The sequence below is a fragment of the Sinohyriopsis cumingii genome, chromosome 2 (assembly GCF_028554795.1).
Source record: "Sinohyriopsis cumingii isolate HCF-2022 chromosome 2, ASM2855479v2, whole genome shotgun sequence".
Taxonomy (NCBI): Eukaryota; Metazoa; Mollusca; class Bivalvia; order Unionida; family Unionidae; genus Sinohyriopsis; species Sinohyriopsis cumingii.
The window spans coordinates 32691607-32715691 of NC_142962.1; the positions used below are offsets into that span (position 1 = coordinate 32691607).

Here is a 24085-nt window from a genome sequence, read left to right on the forward strand (position 1 = left end):
TTGACATTTCTACTGAAATGACACAAGAAAAGAAAACAAAGCACAAATTAGCAATTCAGCATGTTATTAATTCGCTAATACCACAACCGTTACTAACGGAGTAAGCGAAATTAGTCAGTGTCGCGTTAACTCTTAATTGACAACACAAGTTCAGTGATAGCGTGTGTAACATGGTCTTCAGTAGACGAAATCCGTAAGGGTGACAAAGTACTCAATTTTGAAAATTTTTTTAAAATATTGTATACAACCTGTAGAAGAATGATTGTCCAACTCAATAAATCCAAATTTAACTTCGGATGGTCCAATTTAACGCTAAGATGGCTTGGATTGTTTGGAGGTATAATGTACGTGTTATCAGTACAAGCGAAGCTTAAAAACTAGTGACACCTGGCGGTGGCAAGGGGAGGGAAGGGGTAAGAGTTATTGCCCTTTGGTCTATATGAGATAGACAGAAAAGACGAATTTTCGTCTTTTAGTAGGGCTGGATTCAAGAGGTAGCAGGCTTATATCCCTAACGTTAATGTGATCGGGGAACGTATTTGAAGGAGAAATTTGTGTTTCAGTTTTCTTTTAATTTGGTGTTGGTGTAATCGTTACAGATGTGATTTGCCCTCTTGTATTCAAATGTGAACAAGTATCTATTGACCGTCAGAGCAATGCAGTGCCCATAAGCATTTCATTGAGAACCTAATTAGGTGCCATCTGTTTTGATCTGCAACTTGCATAAATGTTTTGTTCCATTGTTACAATCAATTAAAATTACACTTGCTTTGTATAATCATGTTAATTATGTCTTTGATATCAAATCAAGAAAAGGGTGTGGAATAAAGAAAGTTGAAAAGAAAGCAAAACCTACCAGCATAAGTGGTGGTCATGGTCAAGAGTCAATTCAACCAAACACTTTTTTGAAATACTTCGGAGCAAAACCATGGTACATATTAAACAACTGAATAAATGCTTATATCATCAAAAATTCAGGCTATGCCACCTGATTTCCTCATAATAAGGCCTGAGTCACACTCTTGGTAGAACCTGTTACTATTCTTATAGCCTCCGAATTTATTTTTTTTCCCAACGATTCTTTTTCTTGCTTAGTACAGTTATCCCAGATACAATCAGCATAATCAAACAAGTATAAAAGATTTATACATTCCAAGGATAAGCAATCCAAGCTACAGTTTGAATTCTTCAAAGTATTAACTTTCTCCAAAGTTTTTTCATACAAATGCTTCACATGTACATGCCAAACAGTATAACCAATTAATAAAATACCTAAATACTTATCTTGGAATACTTCCTGAATATCTTTGGTACACATTTGTGGTATAGGATGGTTATAGGAATTGTTTTTGTGTTAAGAGCACTGAAACAGTTTTGTCTGGGTTAAAGGTCATTAGGCACTGACATGACCTGTTCTGTAATTTTTGCATGTCCAAATTTAGAATTCAACCAGCCACATTTGGATTTTCAACAATTATGTATATTGTAGTATCATCAGCAAATAATTCAAGTGACTGTATATCATTTACAATATGATTTATATATACTAAAAATGATAATGGTCCATGGACTGATTCTCAAGGGACTCTTGCATTAGCTGTTTGAAAATCCAAGAATTGGGAATTCAGGACAACTCTTTGCTTTCTTAATAACAAATAACGTTCTAACGACAACAGTAAACTGCCTTGAATGCTTACAGCAAATCATATTATAAATATCTAGTAAATGATTTATTGTCGAGTCCCAGCAAGTAAAGCCTGACTGATTAAGCCTGATGGATTAGGTGCTACAAGTTATGCCAAAAAATATGCAAATATTTTTAGACACACTTTTCAAACACCTTGGACAAAATACAAACGAGTGATAAAGGGTAAAAGTTTTAGACACTTGTTCTACATCCTTTTTTAAATACTGGGACAACATTTTCTAGTTTCCAAGAATCTGGAAATCTTGAGATAATAACAGAAATGTTAAAAATGTGACACACTGGATATTTAATTCAATTTGCAATTCTTTTAAGAAGCTTGAAATACAGTAAATTTGGACCAAGCATTTGCATAAAAGCAATAATAATGCTGCACACCTCATCATCACTAATTGCAAAAGATGGTGAGGTGCAGCAAATGATGTAGGCCTAGTTCAGCAAGTTGACATTGTGTAATATTATCAATGTGTAGTCTAGACTATTCACTGAAGAAATAGTTAAATATGTTAGCTTTCTCTCCATCATCTGTTATCAAAGCTCCATTTATAATCCAAAATGTGAAATGTAAGTCACAGTGACTTTCCTTTGTGCTATGATATTAATTAATAGAGATACTTTGATGATTTTATCTACAATTTAATCAAAGTCAATGAAGTGTGAAGTATAGGTCATGGTCATGGTCATATATACCTACATAAGTGATGAGGTTGTACTACTCAACAAGGTGTATTCCCTCAACAAGTTAAATGATTCAAGATATAATGCTATTTATAAAGCATGTGAAAACCTTGAGCTAAACATAAAAACATAACCAAGAAGGTACATCTAATGTACATGTTTGTACCATATATAGCCTATCTTGTGCTGAAAAATGGCGTTAAAACATACAACATGTTTGTACCAATTTAGTCCCCTCAGTTCCCTCACCTCAAGGAGGGTGCTATGAAACCCATTCCAAACTGTTATCTAGGGCCTATGGAGTAAGAATGGCTGACAATCAATAAAGGTGTACATACGTATATGATTTTGTCTGTCTGGACATTGATGCTGACACTAGGGTTAACACAATAACACAATAGCTTACTTCAACTTTCTAAAAACAAGCTAAAAATCCATGTCTACTTCTGGGTTTTAAGCAAATTTGTGAGCTATCTGGGCATGATAAAAAGAGGAAGAATATATATTTCTTCTGTCAAAGATATGATTATAACCCCAAAATAACTTGTATGATGTGTTATTTTAAAACAATTTTGTTATTTATGAAGGATGATTCTTGTATCTTGCTAGGCCTGTATGATAGGGGTCCTTTAATTAAACTTATCTAATCTATCACCAGTTTGGACAGTAGATGAACTTTCGTTATGTTTTTTATCTCTCAAGGTAAAATGGCAATGTATCATGTAATTATTTATTCAATTTAGCCAATAGCAGCCTTGGGTGGCATAGTGGTATAAAGTGCTCACCTTTACCGATCACTGCCATCTCACCTATGTTCACATGGGTGATTCTCTGACTCAGCCTAAGTGGGTATGTGAGAAAGCTTGCCAGTAGCAACACGTGGGTCAGTGGTTCTTACCAGGGTTTTCTCAGGCTCTTCCTCTAATTATATTGGCCACCATGTGTAGTCTATCATGTGCTGAAAAATGGTGTTAAGCCAACAACAACAAGAAAATCAATTTATCCAACTATGAAATATATTACAACTAAGTATTTAGCATTCTGATGACAAATATGATATTCAAATTAAATGAATACCTAGTAGTATTCTAAAACATACCATGCACCAGCAGATTGGGGTCAAAGTTCTTTGTTCTACTGATTACAAGCTGCATTGACCCAGATCTGTGGAGTATTTATGCAACAGCAGATCTGGATCTGTGTAGTTTGCAGTTGAGCTCATCTTATAAGCAAATACATACAGTATCAATTTTATTCACTTTTCAAGCTACATACTACTTATGGTCTTGATAAATTATTTTGTTACTAAGTTCAGATGAATATTTTGTTTCTTCACTAGATTTATTATTTGATTATGGAAAAACAGGTTTTAGGTCCAACACAAAATGTCTGTTTGTGAAACCTCGACACTGAAAGCACACTTTACACTTTGCATGGCCACTTCTTGAGTTGATTGTGAGCTGAACTTTCATTGATTGGTTTACACTGTGGTACATGTGCAATAAGTGCTATATATTTAAAATTACCCCAGCTTATTTAGTTGATTGTTATGTCATCTTCTCATTGTCTCCCCATCTTTCCTTGATTTGGAGATACATTTTTGCAAATTAATGTCCATTTTCTTTAATTGGGAAAGCAACATGTGATGTCACTACCATCATTGTACTTTTGATGAGGGAATGCAGTTTTAACACATTAAGCCCTGGAGCTTTTTGTCACTTTCGCCTGAAAATCGAGTAGGAAACATGTTTTGAAAGCTATTTCCAAATAGATCCAAAAACACCCAATCCCCGGTAATCTTTCAATAACATACTGCCTAGTTGTGTTAGAAACATCGTTTTTCGTTGGCTATTTGACTTGTGCATGAGCAGAAGGGTAAAAGTTGGAGTTCTTTTGTTTTTGGGGGTTTGTTTTTTTTGGTGCTAAACGGAGCCATCATTTTTATATGGAGACCACTCTTTATTCCAAATGCCCATCTTATCATACTTTTTGCAAAGGCTCATCTGTCTGTTTGCAGTTCATACTGGTTTGCCTTAGATCTGAGACTAAAAAGTCTAAAATCCAGACAAAAAATCGGATTCCGACCACTGGCAAATTTTGGGTAAAAAAAAGTCAGGTCCAAAAATTAGGTTTTTTATCTGTATTTTGTAGTGCAACTAGATTCCAGATTATTTGGTATCATTGTAGAGCTACATCTGTCTACCTTTCTATAATACCACCCACTTTAGTGTATCATGCATGACCATGACGCTACAGAGCTTGGCAGTAGGCTACTACCTCCTGCCCCGTTAAGTCGTCGCTAGGGGTTAATGTGTTAATAAACATTTTTGCAACATCCATTTACATGGCATCAATTAACATGACATTGTGACCCTTTAGCAAACTCACTGAAGACACCAATTTTTTTTCTGCCTCTCACCTGATTAATGCAAACAACAGGAATATTATGCTGGCTGCCTAGTGCTAAAAGCTGTGACACAAGGGAACTCAGGTGCTTGGACCGCTTGTAGAGTTCATGGCCTGCATACTCTCCACGGAACACAGCTGTTACAGAGTCAATAATTATTAACCTTACACAGGTTGAGGTGAGCAACAAGGGAAGTCTCTGGTTCACACAAGTCATAAGCATATCCTTGGAAAGATAAAACCAAGAGAAAAATATAATGTATATGAAAATCATAAATCATGAACCTGATTCAAAGTAAAGTTTTAACTATATACAAGAAATAAACATCAATATTCATCAAACAAATGAGCTTTACTGGAATCAGCATATATATCGATGTACTAAATCTTACAGTGAACCCTCAACCTATCCATGCCTTCACTTATATAAAATAAATATCTGTCTTAAACAGCCACTTCCTTGGCATCCTATTATATAAAATGTAGAAGAAATGAACCTGGAGATAGCAACCCTTAAAATCCCTAAGTTTCAATCACCCTACTGTGATTCAGGCTTTATACAGCAGTTTTAAGAAAATGTAACTGAAAAAATATGCAAATAAAAAGCCAATTTTTAAGTCAATTATGTTTCTCTGTGAATATTTACCCAATCACATTATGTTAGGAATATTAGCTGGCTACCTCACAAATCCAACCCTACTAAAATAAAAATCGTCTCTTATTTCCAACAGACAAAGGACAATAACTCTTGCCCATTACCTCCCCTTGGCAACACCAGATGTCACTAGTTTTTAGCTGAGCAAAGATACTAATGAGGATGATCACATGGCAAGGTGGTTGGAAGGGCTTTTAAGTAACGGGATTGGGTATATATTCATGAAGAAACGTAATTTACTTAAAAATTTGCTTCTTAACAAAACAATTTGCAACACAATCTGGAAATGTCATTCCATGCACAATAAATTATATCGAATGTGGACTGTACTTTATTATAAGCTTAATTTGTTTTATCAAACTCACATAGTTTCTTTGGATTAGAGTAAACTAGTATCTTTACATAAATTCCTCATATTTTTAACTTGTTACTTCATCTCTACAGACACATTTTTTTCAGATCAGTAAATTTTCAACCTTTTCACAACAGGCAGAATTCAAAATGAACACAAGAGATTTACTTCCAGCTGTACTCATTTAGTCAACATAAAGGTATAGAATGATAGCTAAAGGATATTTCTAAATTATTTAGTCAGAACAACACAAAACAGAAACATTTCTTTTCATGCTCTGAATGCACTGAACCTGCAACCCATGATTACCAATGATGAATGAGAGTGACTATCTACCAAGTTTTTTATACCCATTTTTTAAACAACTGCTATTGTTTATCTGGCTTCGGTGCATCAGTTGATAATAACATTAAATTGAGCTAATTATCTCATGCAGACCACACAATCAAATGCTGTAACCAATTAACACTGTAACAAAGGAACATTATAACAGGTAAAGCCTTTTTGAATATATAGCAATTACAAATCCGGCTGGGGAAATTAAAGCCAAATGATCTGACTGGAAACACTGTATTGATAAATGTAATAAGCAATCTTTACTGTACATCCAAATTAAATTCAAACTTACTCACAACTTACAAATTTGAAGAAAACAAAAACTTTCAACTGCTTTCTTGCCACATAACTGGAATCTATTAAACAACTTCAAACTGTATGAATAATAACTGCTTTCACAGGTGAAGAACCTAAAAATATGGTGGCAATGGTATTGTTAAATACATAAACAAGACAGAAACAAATCCCTTAAAAAAGTGCTAAAAAGCAAAGCTTTTGTGAATATGAAATTTTCTACACATTTAGATTTAACAAAATTGCTGCCTAGCAGTAAGAGCATCTGCCTTGAATGCAGCAGGTCACAGGTTTAAACTCCGGCCAAGTCATACCAAAGACTTATAAAAAAAGTACTAACAGCTGCCTCGCTAGGCACTCAGCATTAAGAGGTTAGTGTTAGGACTGGTCATAATGGTGTCAAAATAATGTGACTGGGTGGGACATCATGCTACATGTCTGCAGCATGATGCCCCATGGATAGACATCACTATAAACTGCCACACTGCAGACATCGTAGCAATATGACTGAATTTATTTTTAAAGCTATACCAAAAATCAAAAACACACACATCACAAGCAGTTCGTCCTCCTTTGATGGTGTTGTGTCCTTGAGCAAGACACTTAATCTTTATTTCTCTAGTCAACCCAGCTGTAACAGAATACCTGCTTCAGATGTGGATGTGGGTGTGGGAAGAGATTAACCTGTGATGGACAGGCAATGAGCCAAATGTACGTATGGCAAAAACCATGCAATGTGGGATTAGCTCAGCTTTATGTAATACTAACGATTTTAGCTTTATAAAAGCAAGATTTTACTTGGAAAGGTACTCACATAGTCTGCAACATGTTCTATGAAGATCTTGTCCCCAGGTCTGTAATCAGAACCCAGTGTCTGTCTGTGTACTTTCATAAATCCCTGAGTCATCTGCTGCAGACGTTTGCTGGGAAAAGCATCCTCAGTACATATGTAGGCAACACCTGACAAAACAAAACAGAGTTAAACCCATCAAAATCTAACCCTGGCATACCAAACAATCTTTAATATCATTATTTGCCCCACCCCAATCCTTCCTGATGTTTTTTGCACTCTTACACATGCACAGATGTTCTCACATCATCAAAGACACTGCCTCACTCTCTCTCTCTCTCTCTCTAGTCACCTAACAGCTTTCTATATTGCACACACAAGTGCAGACACAGATGTTCTTGCACCTTTACAGACAGTCTCTCAAGTCACAAAACAGTTTTCTATATTAAACACACACACACAGGAACAAAATCTCATAAAAGACATGACTATTTAATTGGTTTTAAAATGTATGGGTGTTCTGGTCTCGAAAATTAAGGCTGGCATTGATAATAATGTATTTATGTATATAAAGACATATTTTTTCTACCGCTCCAGGGCCTAGTGGTTAGAGTGTCCGCCTCGGATAAGGGAGGTCATGGGTTCGATCCCCGGCCAAGTCATATCAGAGACTTACAAAAATGGTACTAACAGCTGCCTCACTTGGCGTTCAGCATTAATAGGTTAATGTTAGGACAGGTCGGCCTGGTGTCAGGATAATGTGACTGGGTGGGACATCATGCTACATGTCTGCGGCATGATGCCCCATTGCTAGACATCACTATAAACTGCCACAATGCAGACATCGTAGCAATATGACTGAATTTTTTTTAAAGCTACATTAAAAATCAAAATCACATCACATCACATATTTATTCACATCTCTGATACGGCCAGTAAATCAAAATCCTCTAAAAGCCAAAAACTTAAAGTTGATTTCATGGGTTTTCCCTTTTGAATATTTCAATAAATTTGAGTCATAACCATAGTACATTACTGTTTGTCCACAATCAGCTTGGTTCTAACTGTATATACTTGGGAAATTTAGCAACTGAAAGATAAGAAATTTAGCAAATGAAAGTCAGTCTTTATGTTTTACCAATGTACATGTTATAGTGATCAAACTGTACACAGACTTTTCAAATTCTGAAAGGTTTTGCTAAAAACATTATTCATGTTCTGGGCAAGAAAAGGTTATCTTCAAATCATGTGGGCAGGATGGGGAAAACTACCACATGTACTCACTTATAAGTCCAGTCAAACTGCAAACAACAAAGATCTTGATCTACCATAGCATAATGTGCCTGCAGGTCAGGGTCTGTGTTGTTTGGTTCTAATAATTACTATTAAAAACCAACAAAGACCCAGATCTGCCAGTGCATTATGAGACTTACAATAAGAATATATGGTAATCATCGGAGAGTATGATTTCAAACAAGGATCTGGCAAGCCTGTCAGTCTGATGCACAGATAAGTATACCTCCTTTAAGTCCACCATTAGCTTGAGGTAGTTGTACTGTCAAAGCCAGCTGCAGACAGAACTGAGTCTTCCCAGAAGCACTCTCTCCACTTATCTCTGTAATCCCTCTGGACAAAATACCTCCTGAACAGAAATTTCAATGAAAAACATTTTACTGACATATCACAGCCCAATACAGTGGCATCATGTTAATCCAACTCAAAACAATAATCTAAACCATCTGATAAACACACCAGATTTTGAATTAAGTTTGCATGACAAACATAAAAGATTGACAGCAATTTTATTAAACAACTAACAATTTTTTACTCAAGAAAAAGCCTGAATTTTATCTTCATTTCCTAGAAGTATAAAATCCATAATCTCATTTTCTGATTCAATGTTACTATGCTCTTAAACGAGGTTGAACTACTTTTTCCTCGATGTTTCCTGGTTACAACTGAACAAGCATGAACAACTATGCTGTAGCTTCACTTGATATGCAAAGAGAAATGAGTAGAATAGACCTGAGAAACTCATTTCAGGGTACATATTTGGTAAACTACACTGCAACTAAGTTTCATCACTAACATAATAAATATAGGTATCCTTTGATTGACAATAAACGCATGACTGAATCAGTGCAATTTATTAAAAAAATTAGCAAAAATGTTTAAGAAAAAGGTCAAAAGATGAGTTTTTAATTTGCATAGAATATCTGCACTGTGGATTTTTGTAAACCACTTTACAAAATTTGTATGCAAGACAAATAAAATTTACATCTATATACTCTAAGTCTGTTAGAAAATGTATTGCTGGTACTTTTAGCTCTATAATTTACTTCATTATGATATTTTAAAATTAAAAATTCAACAGATTATGCAAATTATATCTTCCATATTTTATCAACTTGCCCAGAGGTTACAACATTCAAGTACAACAATTATACCACTACAGCCAGTTCACACTTATCACCAGAGTGATATAACTTTACAAACATAAAAAGGAAAAGAAAAAATGAAGCAACACAAATTTAACCAGAATTTCTTTATTTGTACAGGAAAACACTGAAACATTATTATTAAAAAGTTCCTTGTGGTCATTTAGCAAGAGTATAAAGGGCCCCAAGTGGCCGAGTGGTCTAAAGCACTCACCACAACAGATCACTGCCATCCCAACTCTGCATGGGTTTGAGTCTTGGATTCGGCAAATGTGGTTATGTGAGAAACTTTGCCAGTAGCTTCTCATAGATTGGTGGTTCTTTCCAGGGTTTTCCCAGGTTCTTCCTCCACCATTTATACTGGCCACCATGTACAGCCTATCTTGTGCTGACAAATGGCATTAAACCCTACAACAAGACGGATATAATGCAATACAGGGTCACCTACCAAGGTGACTTCAACCAGGACTAAACTTGCCAGATCCATCGGTACACAGACAATATATTTTATGTCTAAATAAAATATTCAGGAAAATTGTAATTTTCATTAGTACATATATTATTTGGACAGAAATAATAGCAATTAGTTTTCAGTGTCTGCATATTTAAGTAAATGACATGAGCATAATTATTTGGGTTTTTTTCTATTAGGAGAACAATCTAGAGACTGTATTACATATATCACACCTTTCCAAAATTAGGCACTTCCAGGGTTGATTTACAGACATTTCTTTATGCATATAGTCAAACAAATACTAAGTACAGTTAGATAAGATAGCTAACTGGTCACAGGGCAAAAATCAAAATACAACCAAGAGTAATATGGTAACACATAGGTGCAAGTGCCCAACAGAATTTCTTTCTTTCTTTCTTCCTTTCTTTCTTCCTTTCTTTCTTTCTTGTTTTGAAATTTTTATATGGATAATTCAGAAAGTATTTTTAATCTCCATGACCACCTTTTCAATTGCTGATTTATCAAAAAAGTTCAATTTTCCAAATATATATATATATATATATATATATATATATATATATATATATATATATATATATATATATGGTTCTCTGAATAAAGTAAAATATTATATATGCAATCTCTGTGTTTTCAACACATGCATATTTTTTGTTTAATAATTAGCACTGAATTAAGATGGTAACTGTGCCAACGAAGAACATAGTTTTGTGCCAACTTTTTTATTAACACCCCACCAACATTTTTTGTTGCAGACATCATTTTCTTCACCAAACTGACTTGGATGGTTACACAGTAAATGCAAGACCACCTGTCTTGAAAGACCATATTCTCAATGCACAGATTTATTGATCACACAGCATTGTGATCTGTTATGAGAGACCACCTGTCTTGAGGGACCATAACTGTTTTTCTTTTTTAAGACATGTTCTACTGTAGCATGATTCAGCATATAATACTATGTTACAGTTCAGTTAAAATGTAATTTGATAGAACTGAATCGAATGTATGCTCCTTATCTATGGAATAATATATAAGAAGGAAATTATCTTTTTTAAAACCAGCATTACCAGCAGGTCATGCACTTAAGTGTTGTCATTACCCTATGGGACCCAGCTAACAGAGATCCCCACCATGAAACCATTATTTACACTTTCCCAGTAGAACAGGCAAAGTCATTATAAAACCAGCACTGGCATTGGGTCTCCCTATCCCCAGAGAACTGATCACTTGGTTATAACTTAGAATCCATACCTAGCCAAAGCCATTAAAGTGATCTTGTTTGGCTTTACAGATGGAATTAACTTATAAAGTCAGCATTGTTCCTCTCTGTTCTTACTACCTGGGTCCGAGCATTTGGGTCTGAACTTGGAAAAATTTAGTTCCCCACCCAATAAACATATATATGCTTTCTCAACACAAAGAGTCCATGCAACCAGCATGAAACCCTGGATCTCTTACTACCCTGTGAGCGCATGAGGACTTGCTGAGGACTGAAGATTGTTTGAAGTCTCCCCTCCCAAAAAAAAGATCTCAGTCTCTCTTGATCTCTCTCTCACACACACACTTGCATGAAAAGGGGAATTTGCTTGTAAGTAAATAGACAAGCAGCAACTAAACCTATATTAAGCAATACATTGTGTGCATAGGAAGCATTGGTTTGTTTACATTACCTCTTAGGGCTTCATCTAGTTGTGCACATCCTGTTGACAATTTGCAAATCTGCATTAAATCTCCTTTCCCCTGGTGGAGATCTAAAGCTGCAAATATTATGTATTTTTATTATTATCTGGTAGCAAGAATAAAAAGAAATATCCAACACCTTTTCTTACATATCTAAATATGTTTACTTCAAACAGGGATTTGCTTTCATTCTATCTTGCCACATTTAACAAATGAAAGAAAATAAGGCAAGATCATGAAAGTTTCTTGATGGTATGGTTGTCAGTTACCTTTAAAATCATTGGATTCAAATATGGACTGACTGTCATGTTCCAAACTTTGTTTTTCATTTCTAGACGCTTAATCAGCCATAAGGACTCAAAATCTTCAATTAATCAGCACATTACTGAATGGAGACAAACAAATTTCAACATAAGCAATTTGGAAACTTTGTTTAGCCAAAGGTGTTTTAGAGTAACATGCAAGTGGAAGGTTACACATACTCTCTGGTCATACAAATGTCTTGTGTTCTTGAGCAAGACACTGAATCAAACAACCAAGGTTCTCTCTTGGATGCAAATTTTGTACACCTCCTTGCCTATCATGTTCCTGATTGTAAATTAAGCCCTGTACTTGAAACATACATTATGTAAATTAGTGTCTGACTGATAAACTGATCTTTAGCTAGACTGGTTACATTGCAATGTCAGCAAATTCATATTTAACAGAGTAATTTTAATATAATCACACAACAGACAGATAGATATATACACTTAAAAGTGATTTTTCATTTACATTTCATCAGATGTTTGTTTCTCAAAATGACTCATCCAGGTAAAAAGAACACATCTGTATTGATAAATTACTGCAACATACTGGCTAGTACAAAACTAAAGCATTCATTTAAATTTAATTCAATACAGTAACTGGAGAAACTTCTGATCTCAATACATTAGGCCTGACTATTTCACATGGCCTTCCATCAAAAACATCTAATTTTGCTGTGAACTAAATAGTGGATATTTCCTATCACTAAATGTTGAAAGAGTGCCAATGATATCACAGAAAGATTTGACTCAATGAAGAAAGAATTGTTAATGTTCTTTTTTTAAATTTACATTCAGTATTATTGCAAAGTGTGAAATTATTTTAAAAAAGACATGTTTTTGTTTGGCAGATCAGGGTGTACATTTCTGCAGTTGCACTTGACTTGTTTGCAAACATATATGACAGCACCATCTGCTAGGGTTATGTGTGCATTATTACTGTTATTTTTTTATATTTTTTCACTGTTGTTATAAAGGGCACATATTCATTATTGATGTTGCTGTGGGTTAACACCATTTTTAAGCACATAATAAGCTTAACATGGGAGCCATTATATCTGGTGGAGGTAAAACCTGGGAAAAACCACTGACCCACAGGAAGCTACTGAAAGTTTTCTCAAATTCCCACGTTGCTGAGCACGACTCAAACCCAAGTTGCAATGCCAGTGATTTGTAATAGTGAATGCCTAAGTTTTAGCAATAAAAGTACTAAATGTCATCTGCTTCTGAGGTGAATGTCAGATCAGAGTCATCTTTCCTTAGAGAAAGGTATTTGTGGCAAATCCCATAAATTGTCAGTTACTAGTAGAACAGAAATGTAGGTTCTTTCTGGGAAGTAACTGAAATGAAGGGTTACAAGGGTGTGCCAGTACTACAATCAGGTAAGATTATAGGAGAAAGATATGTTACTCCACAAATTGGTTTTTTCTTCAAATACACTGCTTGATAATAATAACTTAAAAGTATAGTAAGAGGTGAAGGGAGTTAACTCCCCTTACGCTGGAGTTTGCCCTGCCTTCAGTTTCCAAAGGTTGTTGTTGTTGTTGTTGTAGTAGGGTTTAATGCCATTTTTCAGCACACGATAGGCTATACATGGCGGCCAGTATTAATGGTGGAGGAAGAACCCGGGAAATCCCTGGAAAGAACCACTGACCCTTGAGAAGCTACTGGCAGTTTCCAAAGGTAAGCAAAGCAGTTTCAAATGTGGTGTGAGATACTGCTTAGGCATAACACAGGTCAATCAACAAATAAAGTCTTGATGGAATAAAAATATGCTAGAGTAATTATTCCTAGAGTAATCCATGTCATTATGTAGCTGTTGGGTGACATGGAAAGGTAATATGTTGACTGATGATACAGGTTAAACCAAGCTCTTAGCAATGAAATGGTCTCCAAGGTAAAACCTGGAGAATGTCTTCTCAGAGCTCCATTACACAGATCAAATGATGTCATGGAGCAATTTTACTGTAATCCTGTGTTGTTGACAAATGTCTTAACATCATGCTGATATGCATAAGAAATTTTCTGGCCCTGAGTTAGTTCCTCATAAGCAGAATAGACAATGCAACAGATGCAGGGGAAAAAAGCCTGAGCAGAAATAGTATACCTTCCTTTTTTGACCAGTAACAACTTAAGACTATGGGGTCAATGACCCATTCTGTGTACACCAACTGTACAAATTTGGACATAGAGGCCACTATGGCATATAATCTGCTGGGATTTGGAGCACTCATGGATTTGTTGATGATGTCATCACTTCAAATAATCTGAAACATGGAGGCTTTCAAAAATAAACAACACAAACTGAAAAGAATAAGAAGGTACATTCCAGATAACATTCTCCGTCCAGTCACATAAACTGCACTTCCAACCACATGGTGACTTTTGAACTGTCTGTCCATCAGCAATTCTTTAGTAACAGTATTAAGCCAAAAATCACTTGGAGCTAAATCAGGGTTGTATGGAGGATGTGGCAAAATCTGGAGCCTGTATTCATTTCAGGAAGTATGTAACTATTGTGGATTTATGTGCTGGTACGTTGTCACGGATAATGAATACCTTGGGTTCCAGTGCAAACAAGGGTAGTTTGGTATTGTTTGACAATGTTCAGCAACATTTTATACTAGCAGAGCCAGGCACATATACTTGGATGATCAGGCTTTATGCATCAAAATAAAATGGATATAAAGCTCTCATCAGTCTAACTACATTGAGTTATTTGTGTTCTCACCTCGTTTCCTCCTTTCAAAACTTTTTTTATTTTCTTTTATGTCAGGTTCAAAGAAGTTAATAGATGTTTTGTTAGCTGTGACAATCATACTTGAGTGTCTCTGTCACTCTTTTCAAATACGGCAAGCAGCTGTTGGTGATTTCAACCAGTCCGTTTTTGATCATCCATCATTTTCTCCATTCTAAACATTTTTATGCATGACCCATCGTGCAAAAACCTTTCTAGCTTTAAACGATTATTTCATATATTAATAACAGCTGACAAATAAATGCCCATGAGAATAGAAATATCTTTCACTGTATATCAAACATCTTCATTGATTGTCCCCTGGAGAAAATTTCAGATGAGTTTGTACTGTGAACAATCTCTACCACTGTTTTCATTAGGAAAATCCTAGTATTTATCTTGGAGGTCTAGGCTGGCTGCAAACTCTTCCTCCTAAACAGAAATGAGGACAAATGTTCATTCTAGTAATTGAATGTGTTGGTCAAGAGAGCTAGATTGGATTTGGGAACCAGGAAAAGTCTGGAGAAAATTTCAGATGAGTTTGTATTGTGAACAATCTCTACCACTGTTTTCATTAGGAGAGTGTTTCTTTCCTCTGCATAACATCTACTTTGTTATAAAAACCTGAATATTTGTGCTCTTGTACATGGATTGTATATTGAAATATCATTTCATGCATACCCATACTGCTTCAAAAATTTCTGGGTGTAGCCTTGTACAAATGGGATGATTATCTTTAGCAGCTTAAACTTCTAACTTATGCTACCTCAGTCTTGCTTTAATTAGTGAGAGTGTGCAAACAATGGCATACATAGGTGAAATTAGCCAAGTGTCCAATTATGTTTACAGAGAAGTGGACACCATGAATTAAGATAAATGCATGGGAAAATCACTTAAATCAGGGGTGCACAACCTTTTTCAGCCAAGGGCCAGATTGCATTTTCTAAGATGCAAAAACTTATTTCTTTAACATAATTACTGTTCACAGGCCAGATTTCTGTGTTGTTTTAATTTGCCCTGGGGGACAGATAGAAAATGTTTGCAGGCTGGGGGTTGTGCACCCCTGATTTAAATAATCTTATTTATAGTAATAAATGATCATTGACTGGACATAACTTGCAAGATAAAGGTTAAGTACAAAGCTGAATTCTAAGGACTATTGGCCATTACGATGGAGACAATTAAGTTATCATATGACAAAATTGGTAACTGAGTTGCTAATATTTCTCTATGAAAAGGAAAGAGTGAAAAACAGTAATGAAACTGATGGAATTTCTCAAACTGGAGAAAAGGCACAAAATTTGAATGTATCTTCTGACAATATCTTGACCAGGTACGAGCATAAGAAGAAAGTGATTACTGGTGGGATTTGCTTCCAACCCCTCTATCCATGAGAAGACTACTATCATTACTGTTCAGCACTTCTATTACAAGAGGAAGCCATAAGATCAGGTTAAAGTCTCCATTAGCTTCGGAGGGATTATTTGTGAAGCAGTGGGTGTTCTCTAAATGCATCATGATTGGGTAACATATCTGACAAAGAAATAACAATCTTGGGAAAACTCACCCACTTTGTTTTTAATATCTGAAACCCTAGACACTACCCAACTCAAAGATATTGGGACCATGAAGATGGGGATGTAACCTAAAATTCAAACACATTATGTGTCCTCCTGCTATGACTGCATGCAATGAGTTGGGGAAAGAAATATTCATAAATATCAGAGAATTGCAATTTTTGTTTTTTTTAAAACTCTGATTGCCTGCCAGCAACTTGAGGGAGGAGAACACAAATTTATATACCCCCTTGCTGATGGTGAAATTCAACCCAATGGTTTATGAGGACAGAGGAGTCATAAACAGAAAGCAGGATGGATACACATTATCCCTGATCATAAAGCATACAGATAAAATTACACTCTTTGCCTGTTTTTTTATGAGATAGCTAATTTAGCACTATACTAGATGACATAAATAATTGTAGAAAATAAAAAATTTGATTCCTTATTATAAAATGAAAACATTAAAGAAATTTCTACTAAGGGGAATTTTAAATAGTTTTCCTCGTACGTGAAGTTGAGTATGCTGTTTCTAAATGTATGCAAGGCAAAACTTGACTATGTACTCATCCCTGGGCCAGGTAGATGCAGATTCCCACCTTGAGAATAAATCTAGATGTGTTTTCTGCACTTAACAAGTACGGAAGGTGAGCACTGCTTAATACTTAGCATGCATCAATTACAAGTAACCTTTGCCTAATATGTCATATCTGCTATCATTCTAGAACATGTTGAAATAGAAACATCCAAAGTTTTTTTTAGATACTAAAATGCATAAATATTATGAACATGTTATGTTGCCATTTCACACTTTGCTATTAATTTCTAAATGGTGCTTGTATTTACAGTGACACTTTTCAGCAATTAGGCATCATTTTGATGTGAAGAAAGTTTTTCTATCAAATATCTTTACAAGTCAGATATCTGAGAAATTAAGTGACAAAGAATGTAAAACTTATTTTAATTTTTCATCTGGTCAGGCAATGTTACATTTGCCCAGGTCACCAGTAAATACAATTATCATGCAACAAGGGCAGATACTACAGATATTTCTGTGTGTATGTAATTACTTTTCACAATAAAATATTGCCAATTTACACTCAAAATGAGTATTTTAAGTATGTCAGCAAAATGCCTGCCAGCTTTCACACCATAAATGCTATTATAATCTATTTCTAATGCAGATTATGTCAAGACAACAGCTGCTTGGTTAAAATCTAGTTGTGGTACTGACCTAGAAATATTCCAATTCTTTTGGCTAATAAGCAATCTTCCTTTTTTATGACACCCATGTGTAGCTTTCTAGAATGAGGTTTGACAACAATGGATCATTTAGTACAAAAGTTGGTGGAAATTGAGATGGTTGGAATCCTTCTTTCAAATGCAAGTTACTGATATTTACTTTAATTACATACATTTATAAATATCTACTGGCATCTTTACTATAGAATGACAATGCATTAATAAAGATACATTAAAAACTGTTATCTACTATAAGTGACCACCTGTAATTTCCAACCACAATCAAAATGCACCGATCGATTTTATAATATAAATGCTCTCTCGTGAGCAACCACCTGCTGAACGCAACCACAATGTCTTGGCAAAATTAGCATTTCGACACTGCTATGAACGACCACATAGCAAAAACAGGGTTAAACTCCACCAACCTTTATTTAATCCATGACCGCTTATACGTTCAAGAAAATTAAGAAAAGAAAGAAAAAAGATGGAGGCTGGCTAACAGTATCTTAAGTTTTGTAGGTATGCTTATCGTGTTTTATATTTTCTATTGTAAACCAGACTAAAGTACCTTTAGAGTGTTCCAGCACTTAGCCTGGGTCCCAGCCTTTTATCATAGCAGGGCCATCATAGCTACTGCTGACATGTACAAGTAGGACCCAGGATCCAGCTCTATGAACGACCATTTCACAAGAACACAGACAGACAACACTGACTGTTATGTAATCATTTATAACAATGATCGCTTGAATAGTAAATACTGTTCTGATCAAAAACAAGCATGAAAAGAACAAAAATATTAAGAAATTAAAAATAACAATAAATGATTCTGGCTACCAGTTTGTATATAGTGACAGATGGTACAGTCCGTAAACCAGGCTAATGTACGTGTCACAAATTTGCCATTATAGTGCTGAAATTAAGTTAGTGGTTACATATATTGTTTGTCTTAATCTGTATTGCCTGGGGGTGAATAAGGTCATTGTCTATTAAACCAGCAAGTGAGATTCATTTGAGGGATTCAATTGAGTGTTAAAGGCTTATGATGTTTGTTGTGGGTTTTTTTCCCCCGATGTTAAAGTGATTACATCCCAGTCACCAAGCTCTCATCTCTTCAAGTTGGTGTGACTGGGTTGTACACTTTGTTTATAGAATTAATCCTTGACCTAATGTTTTACGAGAGAATTTCTTCCAAATTCTATCTCAGAGTCCCTTATATTTTCACTCTTGCAGGAAAAACGCAGACTGACCATATTTTTTTTCAATGAGAGCAATTTAACTCCAAAAAGTTTTGTGTGGGAACCATGCCTCTTATTTAGCGTAACCAATCAGGATTAAATATATTTACCACCTTTTATAACCAGGAGCCAAAATTGCGGTCAGCCCGGCTTCTAGATTTCCAAATCTGATTCTGGAAAATTTCAATTTCTGACATTTCAATACAAAGATTGAAGTTAACCTTTTCCTAACAGTCTATCTGGCTGCTAAATAAACGAAGGCTTAATTAAGAATCACTTCCTCTCCCAACACAGACATTAGAAATCATTGCAGTATAGTGATTTAACAAGCACCTGTCCCCATAAATCTAATTAATTGCTCTCTGGCCCAAATTAATGTGTTCTTCATAGATCGACAAAAATTTGCATCCTTACAAGGTATAAATAGCTCTTGCAACTCACTCATCCCAGGGACAAACGCTTGGGACATTTTTTAATGAGTACTGCAAGGGTTACCAAACATACTTATGTAGAAGCTGGGTCTAAATGTAAACTTACACCCTGATCTGAATCTGCATGAATCATTTCAATGTTGCAGCTCAGTAAAACCACTGAATAAATATGTACAGGTTATACTATTATAACACAATACATTCTTGTGTTTTCATACTATTTTGACAAATATTCAACATTATTAACCTTCATCTGTATAATAATCACTGTGTTTAAATATCAGCAAATGTTTGTATTTGTTTTCCTTTTTTATTACTTTGCACATAGCAATTGTAGTTGAACTTTTTTCATATCTGAAAGTGTAATGCTGAATGTAGACTCAAGTATATACTTGCTTTGCATGCTACCAATATGTTCAAATGGACATCACTGTATGACAGTGTAAACCAGACTGATGTGCAGAAGTATGCACAATAAACTAAACCCCAAAGAGTTTTAACTAGACAGAGAAATTAAGCTTACCGTTACCCTTTATACTTAATAACCATTACCAGTCACAGGTGTTTATACTTGATATACTGATCACAGGTGTTTAAACTGAATTGCCTGCCACAGGTGTTTATACTGAATTACCTGTCATGGGTGTTACACTGACAACATTTTCTGCCACTTTTGTTTTAAGGGTTTGGACTTCTGCAAGGGGCAGCCCTGTGATTCTTGAAATGTCAACATTTGACAAGGTTAATATGGATTCAAAACTGTCAAGATGAGCTGAAAAGAAAATTGAAATGAATGTGCTTTATTTACAACATTGTGACTCACTTGCAAATGCGGGCAATAACCAGGATCAATATTTCAGCATCAGCTTTGCAATCAGTATCCACTGTTGTATTGAAGATGTGCTCTCATAGAAACATTTCTTGTTTTTTCCACATTTATCTTTTTATAACGAACAATGAAAATATAAAGAGATGTGTCAGATTTGGGGTTATACAAATAGTTTCAGGTGAATATATAGTCCTTTGGCCCACCCTAAGTACTAACATCACATATGATCAAGTTTTGAATTACTGCTTTATGACAGGCAAGAAACAGCCAAGATGTTGCAGAACCTTTCTTATAAAAAAAGGCAACTATTTTTTTCATCTGAAATGATTCTTACAAAATTCAAACATTTTTACATTTTCACTATAGGCTTTGATATGTTCCTTTTCTACAAGGGTTTATATTTCTTCTAGGGTAATAAGATGATTAAAAGATGTTAAAATTCTTGGTTTTATGCAGCTATTTTTAAATAAATGGGTATAGATGACATGTGCAAAGTATACTATACTACGACTGCACAAAAATAATACATTATTTTTAGAGCAGTATGACATGCACTGATAATTCAGAAAAAGTAATTTTCTAAACCTTTATGTTGCAGCCTTTAATTATGTAATGTAAATAGTCACTCAGCGGATGGTAACTATGACTCTGAATCTTAGTTCCCGTCCTTTCTATGTGCATTAACACCATTCGCCATTATTGTATTGCAACATTCTTAGTCTTAGTAATATATTGTCAGTCAGACGTGCACTGTCTGATTTTCTACTAAGGATTAGACACTATTTGGCGGCGGTTTTAGATGATCGAAATTAGGATGTACTACAGCACCCGTGCATAGTTCCCAAGCCTTACGGTATATAATTATTTACTAAGACAGAACTAGTGAGAACCTCTGTTTATAGCAGATAAGATCCTTGGGATCAGCTCCAGTTGTGATGGCCTAGACATTTAGAAAATAAATAATTTTATGGCATTTCATATATTAGGACATTCAGATTTCGCGGAAAAATGTAAATGGATTTGACACAATATCGATCCTTTTACTCCGATACCGATCCGGTCGTCGAAGATAGACTATGTATCTTCAGTATCAATACAAACTTGGTTGTTGATTTATCGGACTGTGCCAAAACCAACAAGTCGATCTACACTTTTTTAATAAATATTTTGGACATATTTTTTTGTGTGGACAATACAGGTTATGTCAGAAAAAAATGCTGAAATCTACTTATTGGTTTAAGATAATGCCCATATCACAGGGTAAAGCACAGGGGCTCGTTACAAAGAAAATCAAGGGATGGGGGCTCTAACCTGTAATAATATTATTACAGGTTAGACCCCCCATCCCTTGATTTTCTTTGTAACGAGCCCATGTGGGGTAAAGGAGATACCAGACTTCTCAAAAACAATATAAGAAAAATCGGTGGTCTGGTTAGCATTAAAAATACTCGACCTTTAGGAGCTGTTTTATGAAAAACAAAATAAGATGAACAATATTAAAACAGGCATAAAGTTTAAAACTGTATAATACAGCTCAATACTGACGCATCTTATTTGTACCATTACAAAAGAAAAATAATACAAAGTATAATAGTTACAAGAATATATTCCAAACTCCAATATATTCTAATGAAGTGCGATCACCTATGGCATTGACTCCGTTGTCTTTGCCTCTTTTCTCCAAAGTAATTCGAATTCATATTCATACATAATTAGATTGAAAGTTAACAAGGGTGTCTGACATCTACATTTTAGAATGAATAGTTTTAATTTTTTAATTAAAATAATCTGTATGAGTAAAATTCCAGTCAACAGATAGGTTTTTTACTCCAGTCGAGAGATTCTGAAGTAGCAGCAGTAGGAGCAGTAGAAAGATCGTGAACAGTATAACATTTTCTCATTGACAGGATATGAGAATACTAAAATAATTCCAGAATTTGTAGCACACTATAGCGCGCCACACCAACTGATGCAAGTTGGTACCATATTAAAAAGGAAAAACTCAAGATTCAGAAGAGGTGCCATACCATCGTACTAATCTAAATACCAAACATAAAGAGTGTCTCATTGACATTGGAGTGGAGGTGTCTTGAAGCACACATACATGATTTTATTCATGATAGTTGGCGACCACAAGAAGCCATGAATAAGACGGTCCCATTGGGGTAGAAATGTCACACTCTGGAGCGTCTTTCATCAGATAAAGATGGGTATCACTACAATATGAAGACTTATCCTAATTAAAACCGAGATAGCGAGACTTGGGGTAGTATAGCCAAGTGAATGCTGCTAAAATACTAATACTAATAATATTCCATTTTAATCATGCTCTGCATGTGTTCATTTGGCACAACTTTAAAAGTTCATATATATATATATATATATATATATATATATATATATATATATATATATATATATATATATATATATATATATATATATATATATATCAATAAAGTTAGAGTATGCGCATTTGGTTATAGCACCCCGTATTAAGGAATTCTTAGATTTGTGTGATTACTTGTGTGATTATTAAAATTCAGTGCAATGGAAATATCATTAGCCCGAAATAATTAGCCAATTACTAGGAGCAAATGTCACAGAGTGAAGTGTTAGTGAGTTTCCATGATGTCATGGTTCACTAGTAGTGAATTCAGGCCAAAACCAAATGAATGTCCCTGTCATAAGATAGTCCATATTAAAATCTAGTGGCGTACATTGGTGGTGTGACTGCAATGGCAGTATTTATGGTAGAAAACCAGTAAATTATACATAGGAATAAATAAGAAGGGACTTCACAGATACCGTTTATGTTGCCATGGGGGCAAATGTGGTGCAGTTATTTTGGAGAAATGTGCCGGAAAGCATACATTGACTGGCCTAAGGTGATGGAGTTAAAATAGTTCCCACTGTTAGGGGATACTAGTATATTTTCTAAGGCGTGAATGACTGGCGGTATGAAACCTAGTACTAATATTAGTACCCTTATTCCTACCTCAACCACAACAAATCAAGTTGAGGCTACAACATCGTAGCTAAAGATAACCCATGCAGGTGTGCAGTTGATAGATATTTGGCAGGTTGTTTTATCTGTGGTCTTGCATTAATTAGAGTAAATTTTAGGTATAGAATGGACACATTGGGCTTTCTAATTTACAACTGAAGTTGTATGGAAGTCTTTGAAAAGTTGGGGTTAACTGATGTTTTCCTTGTCCATCTTCTTTTTTATAATGTGTGTGTGTGTGTGTGTGTGATTTGGATTTTTCATGTAGCTTTAACAATGTTTCAGTCATATCGCTACGATGTCTGCAGTGTGGCAGTTTATAGTGATGTCTAGCACTTGGGCATCATGCCACAGACATGTAGCATCATATCCCACCCAGTCACATTATTCTAACACCAGGCTGACCAGTCCTAATACTCATCTCTTAATGCTTAGTGCCTAGTGAGGCAGCTGTTAGTACCATTTTTGTAAGTCTTTGGTATGACTCAGCCGGGGATCTAACCCATGACCTCCTGCATCCAAGGCGTATGCTCTAACCACTAGATCACCATATAATGTTGTAGTAGCACTATAGTGATTCGAGATCAGATGGCCCATCATGGTTCCCAATCCCACAACTTATTTAAGATTTACCGTGACATTTTCCACTGGAGATATTTTCCACATGCCTCCATCCGTGATTGTTACCCACATTGTCCCCTAAGCAAAGTTTTCATGGGGTTCCTCCGTATTAAGGTAAGTCAGATCAATGCAGCCACTGTAAGCTCACAGAAAGATTCATATGTGCTGACACACGTTACTTGATTTTGACTATCTGTAAATCAGTCACCTGTTTTGGGTCATTAGCGCCTTGGCTCCATATTTTATGAGATTTTTTGTCGTTTCTCATAAACTCTAAGTAATGCTCTATTCCATGACTAGTGAGAGA

General features: G+C 35.2%; 1 protein-coding gene across 1 annotated transcript in view; it reads right to left on the reverse strand.

The window, feature by feature from the left end:
* Positions 1 to 21175, reverse strand: part of LOC149804583 (DNA repair protein XRCC3-like) — a 28520-nt gene extending 7345 nt beyond the window's left edge. The window contains exons 1-6 of the mRNA XM_089932846.1: positions 21041 to 21175; positions 19956 to 20093; positions 11800 to 11886; positions 8736 to 8858; positions 7241 to 7386; positions 4803 to 5015 (exon numbers count right to left, since the gene is read on the reverse strand). Coding sequence (XP_089788972.1) covers positions 4803 to 5015; positions 7241 to 7386; positions 8736 to 8858; positions 11800 to 11886; positions 19956 to 20093; positions 21041 to 21098 — 765 coding nt within the window. The 5' untranslated portion in view covers positions 21099 to 21175. The remainder of the gene's footprint in view (positions 1 to 4802; positions 5016 to 7240; positions 7387 to 8735; positions 8859 to 11799; positions 11887 to 19955; positions 20094 to 21040) is intronic.
* Positions 21176 to 24085: the final 2910 nt, after the last annotated feature.